We start from the raw sequence: 17008 nt of genomic DNA on the forward strand, positions 1-17008 counted from the left end.
TAGTTGACAGGGGAATTTGGACTGATGAAGGATGAGGCGTTTTGTCAAGTCCTCAAACAAATCACAGCTAATACCAGTTCCAAACCGTAAGTCCACACGTACTCAATTTACTTTATTGTGAGTTTGTGTTTAGAGTTTGACGTGACGTGAGATTTGGCTGACGATTAATTGTCTAATAAATCACTGCGATTATGACGATTAATTGTCTGTTTTGGGGCTTTGACATTTAATTCTCATACACTTTTTATTTGGCTTTGAAATGACCATATTGTTCCGAATGTTCCGTTTTTTTGGAAATACATCGGAAAAAATGAGGTCATCATCAAGGTGTAGGCTTTTACGTCTCAACAATACAACTGCCAAGTAGGCCTACTTGTAAATTAAGTAAATTGATCAGGGGTGAATTGAAGCAACCATTAAAACGCTATCAGTCATAGAAAAGCTTCTAGTCTGTTGTATTCTCACTTGCAAGATTACAATAAAATTTTACTTCTATGTTAATTAAATTTTGTTAGACTTGTTTTCACACTGAGATTATCTTAAATAATATTAAATTGTACTGCAGGTTATTTTTATAGTGTATGCTTTAAAGTTTTTTTTAAGGGATGGTGTTGTTGTGGTACATTTACCAGTATTACCATACTTTAGTTACAATATATACACTAAATGCAGGCACTACAGCTTCCCCTTATGTCTTCTATAGAGATCTGAAACCATCGCTATGAGGTCAAACAATCGCAATGAGACAATTATTTAATAATCGTGACAGCCCTAGTCTGTGGAATGTCCCCATAAAACATGGAAACCAGTTTTATTGTTTTTGTGTGTTGTTGTGTTGCAGGGACAGCTGTCAGAAAGGCTGGCGTTTGCTTTACATTCTGACAGCATTTTATCGCTGTTCTGAAGTACTGAAACCGTTCCTACTCAAATTCCTACGAGACGTCTGCAAAAGTCCAGAAGTGCTTTTTCATGGTAGATATACTCTTACATGAAAATGAAATTTAAAAAACTGCATTTCAAAAAAGGAAATTGAAAGTTTAAGTACTAACTGTTCTTTGAAAATATGACAGCGGCTATTTGCGCTAAGTGAAAATAGCAACAGATGCTATTTACACTAAGTTTCAATAGTAGTAGGTTCTGTGTACACTAAGTGAAAATAGCAGCATTTCTTAGCAATATGCTATTTACACTAACCGAAAATAGCTGTATTTTCTTTGGATTAAGTAGAAATGGATACTATTTTCTTATAAATAGTAGCAGATTTGCAGAACGTTACTATTTGCACCTCAGTATTGTTGTGCATTAAACATTATGCAATAATAACAGTGTAAATCATTATATTTATAAAAACTATTAAAATGATGGCAACTTATTGAGATATTAAAGCCCTACACCTACCTCTAACCTTACCCTAAACTTTATGAATAAAAATTAATTTTAAGTCTTAAATCAATTTTATTGAAAACAAATGCCTTTATGATCTGTAAGGTAATAGAAAAAGGTTAAAGAGTGTTTTCAGCAGCAAGAGGTGGATTAAAACCCCGGTCTCCCGTGTCAAGCTATAGAGACTATACACCTTACGCCACTTGCGTCGCTGTTCCAATCACATATTGGTGGGCGGAGCTAGTGCAAATAGTCTCTGCCAACAAGGCGGCTATTTGTACTCGGTGTAAATAGACACTCCGTAAAAATAAACTGCAATGTACTTACAGTCCAAAAGGATACAAGATAAATACAATATTAAGCATATATGAAACTTGAAAATAATAAGTATGAAGCATGATTAATAAAGACCTGTTTCATGGATTTTGTTTGTGTGATCTCCAGGGATTGCTAAAGTTTGTGAGCAGAACCTGAGAAAGACCTTTCAGTTTGGTGGCAGGAGTGTTTACCCCAGTAACATGGAGCTCAAAGCCATAATGGTCAATAAATGCATGCAAAAACACAAGAACACAGCCTTATCAAATATAGACACACATCACACACGTTAACACTTATTGAGAGGTAACAATGTGTCTTTTTTAGGCTGGCCGGAGCTCAAAGCGACAGCTCTTCCTGTTTCCTGGAGGAGCTGAAAGACATCTAAAGATCAAAACCTGCACTGTATGTCCATCTCGAACTCTCATGTGCATTTCTCTGTGTTTACTGTGCGTATACCTTGCTATATGATGAATGCATTTCTGTGTTGTATGGGCAGGTAGCGCTGGATGTGATAGAAGAGTTGTGTTACGAGATGGCGTTACAGAGGATTGAAGCCATGGACGAATACACCATTTTCATAGTCACCAATAGAGGCACAGATTTGAATTCTTTCTCCATAAACAGCCATGAGATTAGCATTCGATTCATTCTAGATTTCTCACCATATGATGATAAATATTTAATCTCACAGCAGAATTTGTGCTGCAGGTCAGAACGTGCGGCCGCTGAATAAGAGGGAGTACATCCTGGATATTGCGACGGAGGCGGAGCAAGTAGACAGCAACTACAGCTTCTGGTTCAGACGGGTGATCTGGGCCCAGCCGCTCAAGTTTGACAATGAGCTTTGCGTCACCATGCACTTTAACCAGGCATGACATTTCTGTCTTATTACAATATTAGTCACACTGTGCCTTAAAGGGATACTTCACCCAAAAATGAAAATACTCGCCCTTAGATTGTTCCAAACCTGTGTCAATGTCTTTGTTTTGCTGAACACACAGGGAGAAATTTGGAAGAATGTCAGATCTCACCCACCATTTAGGGAAAATAAATACTATGGGAGTCAATGGGGGGTGAGATTTGACAATCTTCATGTCAATCTGAGGGTGAGTAAATGATGACAGAAGTTTCGTTTTTGGGTGACGTATCCCTTTAATCGGACGTAAGGGGATAGAACATCAAGAAAAAAAAGCTGAGCTCTTTCATGTTAAAGAGACAGTTCACCCAAAAAATAAAAATTCTCATTCTTAATAAAAAAGAGTCATTTATTTACCCTCATGTCGTTCAAAACCTGTATCTGGCTCTTTATTCTGTGGAACACAAAAGAAGATATTTTGAGAAATGGTTTTGTGTCCATACATTGGAAGTCAATGTGGGCCAATTTCTTCAAATTATCTTCAGGAGAAAAAAATTGTTGAGATTTGGAATGACGTGAGGGTGAATGAATGATGAAGAAAAATATTTCAGGGGGAACTATTCCTTTAAGAAAGCAAGGCAACATAAGCGTCTGAGTTGAGCAGAATTTACCTTTAGGTTTTACTTTGCAAATTGGCAATGCGTGAGGGACGTGTGTTTTCGAAATACAAGCAAATCAGCTCTGCCAATTTGCGGGCTTTAGAAGTTTCGTAAAAATTCTTCTGTTTGTAAAATTGTTAAGAATAACGGTTTGCACCGCAGAAATATGGATTAATGATGAAAACTGTTGCATGAACAAAAAGCAGATGTACGTGTTCTGTCAATTTTATAAAGTTTCATGTGTCTAGTCACACCGTGACTGTGAAATTTCCTTGTTCCCAAAATCCCTCTCAAGACAGCTGTGAGATACAAAACTGTTCTGATCGTCAGAGATTTTGTCACTTTGCTTTTAATGTGGACAACAAAACCTGGACATTTTTTATAATTATAGTTTGCTGGTATATATTACATATTATAAACTTAAAGTAGGAATGTGAAATAATTATATTGTAATATATCTGCACCTTTAATTACTTTGATGTTGTGTTTGTATGGACACAGGTGCTGCCAGACTACCTGAAGAGTCTGTTGAATGTCGTGCCTCAGGGAAAGATCAGCGACCAGCAGTTTCATCAGTATGCCAAACTTGCTGCTCTTCAGCACAGAGCCAAAGAAAGTCTCTACACACCTACTATGTATGTTCATATTTAATACAATTTAACGAACTTTTCATTTTTACTCAAGTTTACTTTTTAAGGAATATTTGGAAATCACATCTGAAGTAATTTATGACACTATGGTGTCTATCAAGCCCTATAAAAACATATATTAGAATCCTTTAACATCACTATTATTTCTGCTCTGGTGAGCCTAATTGGAGATCAAATTGAGACATTTTGTTTTTCTGAGAAGAAATGGTCATGTTTGTTCCAGGCTTTTGAACATGAATCAAATCCAGTTCTTCCAGGATTATCTGAGCTGCGCTATACTTTTACATAATATTTGTACATTATTTATTATATTAAAATAGTAAATAAAATATTATATATGCATACTATTTATACATACATTTACATTTTAGCCCATTGACTCTCTCTCGTTCACACGCTCTCTCTAGTCATGAGATTTCAGGGTACATCTCTGTTGAGATCTTCGGCAGACAAGGGCCCCAGCAATGGATGCAGTTGGTTGCCCAACATGTTCAGGCGGTCCAAAGCCTGAACCCTCACCAGGCCAGATCTCAGTTTCTGGGTAAATGACTTCCATCAGGCTTTTATTCAACGTGATCATACATGCATGTTAAATGGTGTTGCCGGATGTACGTGTTGTTTTCAGGATTGGTGTGTGCGTTTCCCATGTTCGGGTCGTCCTTCGTTTACATCCAGAGCAGCAGCAATAGCGTCATCACTGCACCATGCATCCTTGCTGTCAATCAAAATGGACTGCACTTCTTACACAAAGACACTCACGTGTGTATAACCTTCACGCACATACACACAAACGCCTTGAGAATGTTGTACACATTTTGTTCTATTGGCAGGAAGTTCAGGTGAAGTTCCCGTTAAAGGTGATTCAGTCGGCTCAAACACAGCGGCCCAGCACTGGATCCAGTTATCCTTATGTTGACATCCTGATCGGGGACTTAGCCAACCACAGAGTCACACAGTTACAACTAGAACAGGTAATACACAATCAACACGTGACACAAACTTATAAAGAAGATAAAGGAATGGTTGACAATATAATGTTGCTTGTAGGGTCTGGAGCTTTGTCGGGTGATCGCCATGCACATTGAAAACATGCTCTCGGTCCGTGAGAAGAGGCTAACGCTGCCACCCAGTGAAATCACCATGCTGTAACAAACACATATGCAAACGCACACAGTCTGTTTACAATTTCCATCATGTCCTTTGTAATTAGGACGTTTTTCATTGTCTCATCTGAACTAAACCTAACCTCTTAATGCAATGTTTGCACTAATTATATGTATTTGTTATGTATAGATGATGTTCGAATTAATATGAATAATTATTTTTGTATTAAATGCATAACATTTGTACAGTTGAATTGTGAATTACTTTAATTTTGGGCATCATCGTGCAAAAGAACCTCAACAATGGGTGTTAAATTGTTAAAACTGTTAAAATGTTATGATAAACCTTCACAGATGCAAGTTAGAATGTTACTCACAATAACAAAAATTGCATGTAATCTTACACATACCTATGCACACTTAAAGAAGATAAGGGTTGTTTAATTAAATTTGTATTTTTTTACCGTTTTCTTAATAAATATATTGATTGAAACCTATGGCATGTTAATCATGAATCTACTGTATACTGTACTGTATATTGGAGAAACTGGACTTGTTAGATTTTAAGATCCATCTATGGATAATCAATGGAAGTCAAGATCTATCTGTCTACAGTATCTGAAAACTACAATATTTTTAAGGTAAACTGCTGAATAACTTAAAATATAGTTACTCAGCGGGTATATAAAAAAGCTGAGAAAGAGTTTGTATCATAGGAATACATTTGAATGGTACGACAGCATAGACGCAGAACATATTTGGTTAAGGTCTTTGTTATAGAAACAACAGAAAATAAGAAAGCGTGGGAAGTAAAGCTTAGATAATTGTGTTTGTGTTAAAATGTGTTATTTTTTAATGGCAAATAAAAATTATTTCGTAAACAGAGAATCAAAAACGACAGCAAGGAATCGATTCCAAAAATTCCGGAATCGAACAGCCCTAGCTGTCACTCGCCCGAACCCTCGTGCCTACACGCAGAGAAAAGCGCGCATGCGCAGTTTGCCAAACAGTTTTGGTAACACGAGTTTATGTTCTCTACGCGGCTCTGTTCATGCACCGGCAGCATAATTACCTCTTTTTGGATACGTTGAGTAGACCGATCGGCGGACCGGTTACAATGCCGTAAAGGTTTGTGAATCAAACCGTATTCTCATGTAAGTTACGCCTCTGTCCATCGTGAGTTAATGGTGGCGTAGCTCAGCTACGTGCTAATGTTATGGGACTGAACTGCAGGATTCGGTGATTGACAGGCAGTCTGAGGCGTTGCGTTGCGAAATCAAGCAAGTTAGATGTAAATAGAGCGATTTTTGATATATTTTTTAAATAATTTGTCTCTTTTTTTAAAGGAAACGAGGAAGCTAGATAACGTTACAACCTCCGGGCCGAAGGATCGCGAGCTGCGCAGCGTGTCTTTGGTCACGTCACGTTCGACTTCAGTGACCGACACCAACATATCATGGGGACCTGAAGTTAATTCTGCTTAATAACATCATTTTACCGCAAAGTTGGTTGTGAAAATGTCTGGTTTTACGGATCTCCGGGATAAGCTGAAGTCAATGACGCCTCACAGGGACAATTATAAAAAAGTTTTTGAGCACAACAACGGCGAAAAGCGCAAACACCGTGAGTCGGATGACGAAGAGAGCGAGTACGAGGAGCGTCGCGACGCGGAGGCCCGCAAAGTGAAAAGCGGCATAAAGCAGGCGAATATTTTCACGCCGGAGGAATGCGCGCGCATCGAGGCGAAGATCGACGAAGTGGTTGCAAAGGGAGACAAGGGGCTCTACCGGGAGCACACGGTGGACCGGGCGCCCCTCCGGAACAAGTACTTCTTCGGGGAGGGCTACACGTACGGGTCCCAGTTAGAGAAGCGCGGCCCTGGGCAGGAGCGCTTGTACTCCAAAGGCGAGGTGGACGATATCCCGGACTGGGTGCACGAGCTGGTCATCGATCGGCTTGTCGCGCACGGCGTCATACCGGAGGGCTTCGTGAACAGCGCTGTGATTAACGATTACCAGCCCGGGGGTTGCATCGTGTCCCACGTGGATCCTATTCACATCTTCGAGCGGCCGATCGTGTCCGTGTCATTCTTCAGCGACAGCGCGCTCTGTTTCGGATGCAAGTTCAACTTCAAGCCCATTCGCGTGACCGAGCCCGTGCTCCACCTGCCCGTGCTGCGCGGGAGCGTCACAATCCTCAGGTGAGTATTCACGTATACTCTGTGTAAGACATAGTATGTCCATTTGTAATGTGGCACCTTTACACGCAGAACATACCGTGGTATAGCGCCACGGTAAACACCACGGCGTGATATGATAATACCACGATATAAACGTTCAAAAAGTTGTTGCTTTGTCATGTTTATGTAGTTTGGTACTTACTTACTTAACTACATACTGTGTACCGAATACCATGATGTTATCACGACCGTGTCCAATTATGGCAATTAATGTATAAAAAAGCTGTAGGTGTTCTTGTGTAACAAGGTACCTTAATTTGCACCATGGTCCTGTGTGATTCCCATGTTTGTCTAATGTGATAATTATAAGAATACCATGATATTATCGTAATGGCAGTGGAACAAACAGTGGGTTGTTATGGTCCACTGATCATATGATATCTAGATTATACAACTGTGTGCTTGCCCTATTCAAGTACCATAATGTTAACATAAAGCTTTAGAGAATATCATAGTTTTCCGATACAAAGCATTGCTGGGGTAAAAACAATGTTTTTCAAAGTACTGTGGCTGTAGAACTGTGAAATACCATGGTACTTGTGTAAACACGTGTAGTAATGAATGTGCACTCATTTTCAGTGGCTATGCAGCTGATGACATCACACACTGCATCCGCCCACAGGACATCAAAGAGAGAAGAGCCGTGATCATTCTGAGAAAGTGAGTTACTCCTCTTCTGAATTAAGATTTGGTTTATAAAGGCGTAAAGTGTTAAAAAAAGTGACTTTTATTGTAGAACAAGACAAGATGCCCCACGCCTGGACTCAGATTCACTTAGCCCATCCTTACATTCTTCTGAGAAACGACGCATACTCAAAGCCAAACGCTCGCACCGCAAGGCTGATCCAGATGCTGCGCACAGGTACTTCGAAAATGTTTTACGTGCTGAATAAAATGAGGCTTTTTTATCAGAATAATCTGCACGATAATTTATCGCGATACCACTCAATCCTATTGTAATCGAGCTGGCTGCGATATGCAATGTGTCGATATTTTTTTTAATGCGTAGCTTGTCCGTGAAGCACGTCTCTGGGATCAGTAGGAAATGCTGCTCGATCTAAAGCAGTGCGAGTTTGAGTCGCTTATAATGTGCATTTGAAAAAGCAACACCCGTCAAACATGATCATTATAAATATACTTTATTATCACAAATATACCTGATGAGGCTTGAGTAACAGTGATAAAAAGATGTCCATAGGCATTTCCTAGATTCTAGAATGTGTTATGGTCTTCTCCTGCAGTGCGTATTTGGAGTTTCCGCACGAGAGCGCATTCTGGCTTTCGGATGCAGCAGCATTTTCCCGTACTTCACTCAAAAGCTGTGCATAAATCACGTGATATTTATCGTCGGTTTATCGTGACAGCCCTAAGTCCTAGTATCAATATTGTTCTGCGCCTTTAAGACAAAGTGCGCTTGCTGTTTGCATAAGCATTCATTTGTGCTCCTCTCTCAGGCCTCGTGTACTGGAGATGGACAAAGAACTGCAGAGGCGCTCGCTGTCCTCACGACAGAGACAGCACAGCGACAACGGTTCAGAAAACTCCAGGAGAAGAGTCGAGGAGAGAGAGCCGAGCTCACGCTACACGCACTCTCACAACACACACGACCACGCCCCCGCACGGCGAGTCAAGATGAGACGTCACTGAAATCGCGATCAGAACTGAGGCGACTTTAAACGTGCTCATGGGGAGGAGACATTAGATGGAGAGCTCACAGAGACATAAGATGGAGACTGCAGGATGTTATGCTTTGTATATTAAGAGGCTTGAGCTGTCTTTTCAGACATATCGAAACATGTTACTTTAAGATCCACTTTATTTTGTTGTGTGCTAGAAAGAAACGTATGGAATAAAAAGAACATCGAAACTGACTAGTGGATTTCAATGGGAGTTTACCAATAGCTCATTCAAGTTTGTATGCGTTCTCAAACTCACTGGTTATAATAGGTCCTTCGAAGAACATGTTTAAACGAAAATGTGGTTGATTTTTGAAAGAATACTCCAGTTCTGAATCACAGGATCGGTGCATATCTAGCTTGTAGCTGTGTGGTACTTTCCATTTGTCATCTTCAGACATTAATGTTGACAAATCTTAAATGACACGCAGTTAAAAGCAAGAGGTAAATAAAAAGTAAGTTAAATCACATTGTGTAGTTTTGAATACCGTACAGAAGCTTTTGCATGCGCACGGTGTGTATATGGATGTTTCTCTTGAGAAGGTCTAAACGACAAAAAATAAGTTTGACATGCATGATAAGCACAGTATTTCTAATTAAAATTGAGATGGTTACGTCCTCAGCTGAAGTTTTTTTTTCCCGTTTTTCTTTCTCGGTGGTCCCCCAGAGGTTTTGTTGGAAATTTAGTTTCGCCATTGACATAATAACCCCTTATTTAAATTAGCATGTAATTGCCCATCGCTATAACATGAAAGGTATTGCCATGGAAACTAATGTTCTCATGATATCCATGGTGATCCATAATGACCTGACGCTTCATTTCACAAACATGAGAGCTGATCAAAACATGTATAAGACCATTATGACGACAAGATTTGTTGTTTTGTTCTGTCGTATACTGTGTGTACAGGCCAGATGGAAATTTTGGAGAAATGTAAAAATTGATGAAAAATTTAATGAAAATGAATGCATCAAACTACGTGAGACTGTACTTTGTGTAGAAGCGCTGGAGATAGGAGGTATTTTGGTTTGAGAGATGTACAGGGATGAAAGCAATTTTAAAGGAATGAATAAATCACTCAAAGGTTGATGTTATCGCTTAGATTTAAGAAGTTCATTTTCCTTTGTTTTTCTACTTCTACCAAAACGTTCGTTCACATCTGTTATAGTAAACCTAAAGAAATCTTAGCTCTCCTCAAAGTTCACTGGCAATGTTTATTCTCAACCCGTGTAAGCTTTTATTTGTGAAATTTACTTTTTTCAGTTGCTTTGTAAACTAATTTAAAAAAAATTATTCAATTATCCACCTGTAGTTCATTTGAAATATATAAGAAAATGTGCATTCTTGCTCCACATCTGATTGTCATGAATAACACTATGCACTGTTTCAAATAACACGCATAAAAAATTCCAACAAGTTGGCGTCCTTTCTTAAACGGACTTTTATTTTGCTTTTTACTTTTAAAATGCATAGCTGAGACAAGAGCCAACAGAGTTGCGACACACTTTGATCTCGCCGCGTGGTCACGTGGTTCATGGAGCTCTCAATGGTTCTAAACGGTCAGTCTGTTTGAATGGGTTTAAGCGGGAGAGACAGTGGAAGCAGCTGTATTTGCAACAAATTTCACGAAATACCAACACAATATATATGCACTGATGATTACTATGTTGATTAAATTTATAATAACATTTTGTCTGATGAGTGTTAGAGAGGTATTAATCAGTTTGAATAGGAAGAATGCATAATGTGCAATACATTAACAGTATGCATGCATTCATCTTTCTTATGCTTCTATGATCATTAGTACATACCAATGTTAAATTATGTTAAGACATTCACAAAAAATGCACAAGTAATGTATCAATAAATAATCAATGATTGCACCACAAATAACACTGAAAAATTAACAAGGCAAACAATTTCAGTCAGTGAGAGATTTTTTTATATAATTTATACAGGGAGAGGGTAGACGACATTTTATTTAATGAGCAGTCTTCATAGAAAATCATTCAACCACACATACAGACACACAGAAAAGCCATTTTTATTGGCTTTGTTTCAAAAACATCCATATAATAAAACACCAGTTTTACAGAGATGTAACTTACCTGTGAATGTGTCTGGGAAACAGTGAAATGAATGAGCTTCAATGCAATGGTTGGAACCGTAGAGCCCTCCATGACCATGACACGAGTTACTTCCGCATTCCATTCTTCCAACGGACGGCTATTCGAGTGTCGCAACTCTGTTTTCCAACTGCTCTGGCTGAGACTATTCAAATATCAAACACAGCAGATTCTAGGGAACGATTTCATTATGCATAAAAATACTGACCATATCAAAGCCCTGCAGTTTATTTTTTAAAGGGCTAGGGCTCGTGGTAATGTATCTCGTGGCAGTGTGGGTGTATGACTTCTCACTAGATGGCACGAGAGAGCTGCGCACCAGATTTTGGTCTGAACCAGCTTTTAAATAAATTGGTACGTTTAATTATTTACTTATAAATACAATTTTAATTTGATCTAAATATAAGTATGTTTGTATTGCTTAAATAACTTTATGTATTAAAACAATATTAATGCAAGATATGCCTTTTTTTGTTGTTGCTCCCCATAGGTCTAAAATAAATGACGTCAGAAGACACTGACATCTCATTGGTTCACACATGCGTCAATCAGCTGTTCCAGTGACGTAGGACGTGTTTGTAGGTGAGAGGGCAGAAGTGCGTAGACAAAAGTACTGCAGTTCACACGCTACCATAATGGTTCTGAGTAACTAATACACATTTTAAAGGTAAGTTAACGCTTTAAGTCTCATTAAACTCATTTAAGATGTTGACTGTTTATTATGTCATCACACATTTCAGTTTTCTTCTCTAGATTGCAAGTGAAGTTAGCAAACGCTAACACAGCACAACACTGTTGTTTGATTGTTAAATGAATGAATGCTGTTTTAATCTAGCGAACACTACAACACATTTAATCGCAAAATAAACGTTACTGTGTCGTTGATTGTGGTGTATATAAAACTAAGCAAGGGAAACTGCAGGCATTGTTATTACATGTGATACGTGTCAACCAGCTCGTGTACTACACAGTTGACCTGAACTGAGTTGAACTGATAATGTTACAATGCATGTGTATTATCAGCTGTTTATCTAAACAAAGTTATTAGTTTGAGCTCAGATTGGTTTAAAGTTCTTCTGTATGCAGGCCTTGTGTCATCTAGTTTACCATCTGAGATGGCCTTTCACTTTTAACCCCGAAGTAAACGCGAATGTAAACTGTTGTTGTTTCATTTTGTTGGTTAAAAAAATACATTTAACTTCCACAACAAGTGTTGGGAAAAACGCTAGAATTTTGCAAAACTGTTAATGATATATTATGAATCCCAAATGCTGTGGTTCAAACCAGGTTTCAGTGTAATGTTTAGATCACAGCTGGAACCTGGGGTCACACAATTATGGTATGAATAAGTGGGTAGTTTGTTATCCACATGGGTCTAAATATAGACAGTCAGGATTGTAGCTGCAGCTGTGCTTCTGTGACGTCTGTGAAGTGCATAAAGATCCAATGCTATTTCTGATCTGCGCTGTCACGTAGCAGACGTGCGTGCGTGCGCGTGCGTGCTGCCGCCATATATGTGAGGGCCGATTCTGAATGTACTCACTAATGTAATGAAATGTCATGACAACCAACTTATTGAGGAGTTTCTACTGGTCCTCACTGTTTAAAAAAGCTCAAATCGATCTCGTTTTAATGAAATGTCATGCAATTATAAGGTTTAGTGTTACTAGGGGATACAAATATTAGGTAACACTTAAGTATAAGGACCAATTCTCACTATTAACTAGTTGCTTATTAGCATGCCTATTATTAGCTTATTGGCTGTTTATAAGCACTTATAAAGCACATATTCTGCATGACCATATTATACATCCCTAATCCTACCCAATACCTAAACCTGAACAACTACCTTACTAACTATTAATAAGCAACAAATTAAGAGATAACTAAGCAAACGTCGTAGTTAATAGTTTACTAAAACCGAGAACTGGACCTTAAAATAAAGTGTAACCAAATATTATAAAGTCTTCTATTAGTCCAATTTTTTATCCAATACACACTACTGGGTTCATGGTACAATATCACTGTATTTTTATTAATTAAAAAAAAATGAAACTAATAGATTTATTTCTGAAACATTTTTTTATTAACGTTTTTTACTATAGAATTGGCAACATTTAAGGTTTGAATCTCGTATGCAAGTTAATAAAATAAAACTAAATTAAACTGAATTTTAACATTAACCTAAAATTATGAAAGGAGTTAAGAAAACTAAACCTAAAATACAACTTTTTTAAAGCGGCTAAAACACAGAGTAAAAAATTAATAAATAATATTTAAAGAAATTAATAAAAGAAAGAAAACACATGTTGCTGCAGGTCATGTATTGGCAGCTCAACCAGTAGCATTCAGACAGATTTGACGCTTTAGAATACACATTGTAATTTTTTTGTATTGTGATATTAATGCCAAAATATATTTATAACCCACAGATGTTTGTTTTACTTTTCTATTGACTTTATTTTCAGAAACTCTCTCAGCAGAAGTGATGTATTATTCTGGTAAAAGACGAGGTGAAGATGGAATCGCTGCTGTTATTGACTTCCTGTTGTCAAATGCACGGTTGGTGCTGGGGTTGGGCGGAGCCGCAGTGCTGGGAATTGCTACATTGGCTGTGAAACGGGTGATTATTTATGTTAACAATTTTACCATGTGATTGTGGTTTTAAATCCCAAACTAGCTTCAAGCAAACAAATCCCTTGTATTGTAACGAAAAAACGTTCCTATTTCAAAGAATTTCCAATCATTTGTTGCCTTCAAGGCAAGGCAGCATAACATCAGTTGACCATAAAGAGAATTCTATTTGGATCAGTTCAGATGTGGTATTACTTTTTGGGTTTGGCGGACCATAAAACGCATTAAAGATGGATGATAGAGACATAGGGGTGGGCCAATATACAACCACTCAAAACAATTTATTGTTGGGCTTGTTTGTTATTGTCTGTCATGTATTAATTTTCTTCCTTTGATGTTATAGCTGATCGAACGAGCAGGCAGGCCTCCTGATGAAAAGCCTGACAAGAAGATGACGGACAGCTGGGAGGAGTTAAACTTGGTTAGCGCCCCACCCAAACTACTCCACAAAGGAATTGAAGGAGCGTTGATGAAACAGATTGCAGCTGCGACCAAGAAAGGTACACGCTTGAAAATGAAAACACACTTTTGCCATATAAATGTCACAATGCAAAAAAAATGTTTTTAAGAGACTACATGTTTTATTTTTTTATGTGACCCTTATATAGATGTTGTTTTGTACCCTTGCTTGTTTACTTTGGTTTACTACTTTGCATTTGTGTTTAGCGGAGCTGTCCCAACCTATCCCCCTGCCCTCCCCCGAGCCCCAGCGCTGTGACGCCGAGCCACCTCAGCGACAGAGACGCATGGATCTCTGCGCGATGACGTTCGCAGAGCGCCTGCAGCAGTACTACAGGACACGAGTGTGTCTGTCAGCTGAGGAAGTGTGCGTAGCCCAGCAGCGAGCATTAGACATCGCCACAGAGATTCAAGCCTTTCTGCACTCCAAACATGTAGACATGCCGTTGGGGGACATGATGTTAGCAGGATCGCTGCTCGACGACCTGCAGGTGGTTAAAGCTGACCACGCCTGCCTGATCGTGCCACTACAGGTATCAAGATTGTGCGTGTGTGTTTATTTGATTGTGTATTACCTTTTGTTAACAGTATACGTGATCTATGTGTGGTGTTATAGTTGGAGTCCAGTCTGTGGATCCCTATTGCCGGAGAGGACACGTTTGTGGGCCACCCTCAGTACTGCATGGTGCGCCGCGAGAACCTGGAATACTTCCCGCGGGGCCGGAGCTATTGGGATCGACACTTGTTGGGTGTATACTTATCGTCACGGCTTGTTTCTGAGCAACTAGGGAAGGCAGTGATGGAGTCTATGAACTGGCCATCGCTAAGTGGAACACTTGAGTGTGATGTGAGACCAGTGCTTGGGTCTCCTGAGCTCAAACTAGAGATTCAAGGATTAAGTGGGTATGATGATGGAGAACGCTTCTATATCACTATTTTGCCAACAGTGCGCCTCGGTGAGATGACGCTTACGGCGCAACGAGAGATCACCGGGTCTTTCGACTACGTCTGGTACCAGAGCCTCTACACCAGCGAAACGGCTAGACTGGCAACGCTTGATAAAGAGGACTCGGAGGTCAGAAGGAAGTGCTTGAAAACGTTAAAGGCGGTTTGTCGCAACTGCCCTGCGCTACGCAAGCTTAATGGAAGCCATCTTAGCAGCGTCATCCTGCACATGAGTGAAAAGGACACTGATTGGTCGGAATCTGCCTTTGCGGATAGGTTCTTGCAGGCGATCACTGAACTGATTGGTTATCTAGAGACTGGAATCTTGCCTAGTTATTTCAAACCTAGTGTGAATCTGTTTCAGGGTTTTACAGAGGATGACATTGATGAAATGGGCTTTATGCTCTACTGCGCTGTAACCAAACCTGAGATACTACTCGTATGAAAATTAAACTCGGGGATACACATAGTAGTACATGTATGAATACAATTATCTCTGTGGCAACTGTCATTTATGCACTTTTAAAGGAATAGTTCTCCAAAAATTACATTTTTGTTATTATTACTTGCCCTTATGTCATCACATGACTTTCCGTTTACAATGAAACTAGAATAGTGGTCTTTTAAAGGAATAGTTCCCTTAAAAGTAAAGGTGGAACTAAAAGTGAGTCGAACCAAATGAGGCAGTCTGTTTGGCTTTTGTGCTCTATTATGTGAATTAAAGAAACGTACGTCTTTGACATTCATTTTTTGGGTGAACTTACCCCTTATAACAAACATGTCTAAGAATATCTTTGTGTGCCATTCTGTATTTTGCGAATTCCTGATGGGAATTCAGCAACTTTTGAAACCTATTCTTTATTATTTTGAAGTGATCACACTCTATAAGAGGTTTTGCTTACAATGAGTGACATAGGCAACAAGTTCATTAACTATGCAGTGCTTATCTAGACACATGTTAGAATGGCTTGGATGTCAATTTGAAAGAGGGTATTGTCTTAAAAACATGAGATTCTGTATAATTATATTGTTCAGTGATGGGTTTAGTCATAGATAAAGTGAAACTATGTTGATTTTGGAAAATCAAGAGGCAAGAAAACAGTCAAATTATGCTTTGCTGTGAGATCTCATATGAGTTTTTGTTTTGTTCTAGTTTATAAAATGAACCACCAAATATGTATTTGTATAGGGAAAAGCGTGTGTAACTTTCATGTACGTGTAGGTTTAAACTTTACTTATGGATTCTAGGTGCAGCGTTTGAGGCATGCTCTTCCTGGTATTTGTGGTAAATCTGTAAACTTTGTCATTGTTGGTCATTTCTTTTAACTTTACAAATGTATTTTAGTACTGTCATTTTATAGCAGTTAAAGGTTTGAAACTCCTTTCATAATATGCATATAATCGAAAATAGAAAGCAATAAAATGTAAACGGATCACCAAGACCAGCTCATAATAACCTCTTGAGTGCAGTTTAAGCAAACTTGTACCTGTTTCACTATTGTGAAACCATGCCTTTCGCTATTTATTACTGGGACGTGTGTCTAAATAAAGATTTTCCACAATTTTAGTTTTGTGTTACTTGCATGTTTTTATATCAATCTGATGAAAGCAGTATCTGTCATAATGTTTGTGATAAAATTAGTTTTACTATAATTATTCTTTAGTGCGTTTATTTATTTTGGATTTAAGAAATGAGTAACATTTCGCTCAGGATTACATATTAATTTTATTAAAGATCGTTAATTTCAAGAGATCTTTATTGGTATGGGTTGTCATTCAAGTAATCTGTTATATTTTGAGTAAAATATTAATTAACCCTACCTATATTACAGCACAAACGCATGGATCTTTTTTATTACTGTAAATGACTGTACATGTAATAAGGGTTAAAGTGGAAACATTGAGCTGTTTATAATCACACCCCCCGCCAGCTGTGTCACATGGCCAACTATGGCAAAG

General features: G+C 38.6%; 3 protein-coding genes across 3 annotated transcripts in view; all 3 read left to right on the plus strand.

Moving 5' to 3' along the window:
• LOC130552515 (unconventional myosin-XV-like) overlaps positions 1-5822 on the plus strand; it is a 37107-nt gene extending 31285 nt beyond the window's left edge. Inside the window, exons 56-66 of the mRNA XM_057330849.1 lie at positions 4-86; positions 842-972; positions 1828-1922; positions 2026-2103; positions 2198-2294; positions 2410-2570; positions 3718-3851; positions 4274-4407; positions 4492-4625; positions 4697-4837; positions 4914-5822. Coding sequence (XP_057186832.1) covers positions 4-86; positions 842-972; positions 1828-1922; positions 2026-2103; positions 2198-2294; positions 2410-2570; positions 3718-3851; positions 4274-4407; positions 4492-4625; positions 4697-4837; positions 4914-5015 — 1290 coding nt within the window. The 3' untranslated portion in view covers positions 5016-5822. The remainder of the gene's footprint in view (positions 1-3; positions 87-841; positions 973-1827; positions 1923-2025; positions 2104-2197; positions 2295-2409; positions 2571-3717; positions 3852-4273; positions 4408-4491; positions 4626-4696; positions 4838-4913) is intronic.
• Positions 5823-5985: 163 nt separating this feature from the next.
• On the plus strand, positions 5986-9079 carry alkbh5 (alkB homolog 5, RNA demethylase). The gene is made up of 4 exons (XM_057331352.1): positions 5986-7169; positions 7788-7868; positions 7945-8070; positions 8663-9079. The coding sequence occupies exons 1-4, from the start codon at positions 6487-6489 to the stop codon at positions 8853-8855; spliced, it is 1083 nt and encodes a 360-aa protein (XP_057187335.1). The 5' UTR covers positions 5986-6486; the 3' UTR covers positions 8856-9079.
• A 2474-nt stretch (positions 9080-11553) lies between these two features.
• Positions 11554-16605, plus strand: mief2 (mitochondrial elongation factor 2). Its single transcript, XM_057331351.1, has 5 exons — positions 11554-11678; positions 13480-13634; positions 13989-14145; positions 14312-14637; positions 14721-16605. The coding sequence occupies exons 2-5, from the start codon at positions 13500-13502 to the stop codon at positions 15492-15494; spliced, it is 1392 nt and encodes a 463-aa protein (XP_057187334.1). The 5' UTR covers positions 11554-11678; positions 13480-13499; the 3' UTR covers positions 15495-16605.
• Positions 16606-17008: the final 403 nt, after the last annotated feature.

This window comes from Triplophysa rosa, linkage group LG4 (genome assembly GCF_024868665.1).
Source record: "Triplophysa rosa linkage group LG4, Trosa_1v2, whole genome shotgun sequence".
Taxonomy (NCBI): domain Eukaryota; kingdom Metazoa; phylum Chordata; class Actinopteri; order Cypriniformes; family Nemacheilidae; genus Triplophysa; species Triplophysa rosa.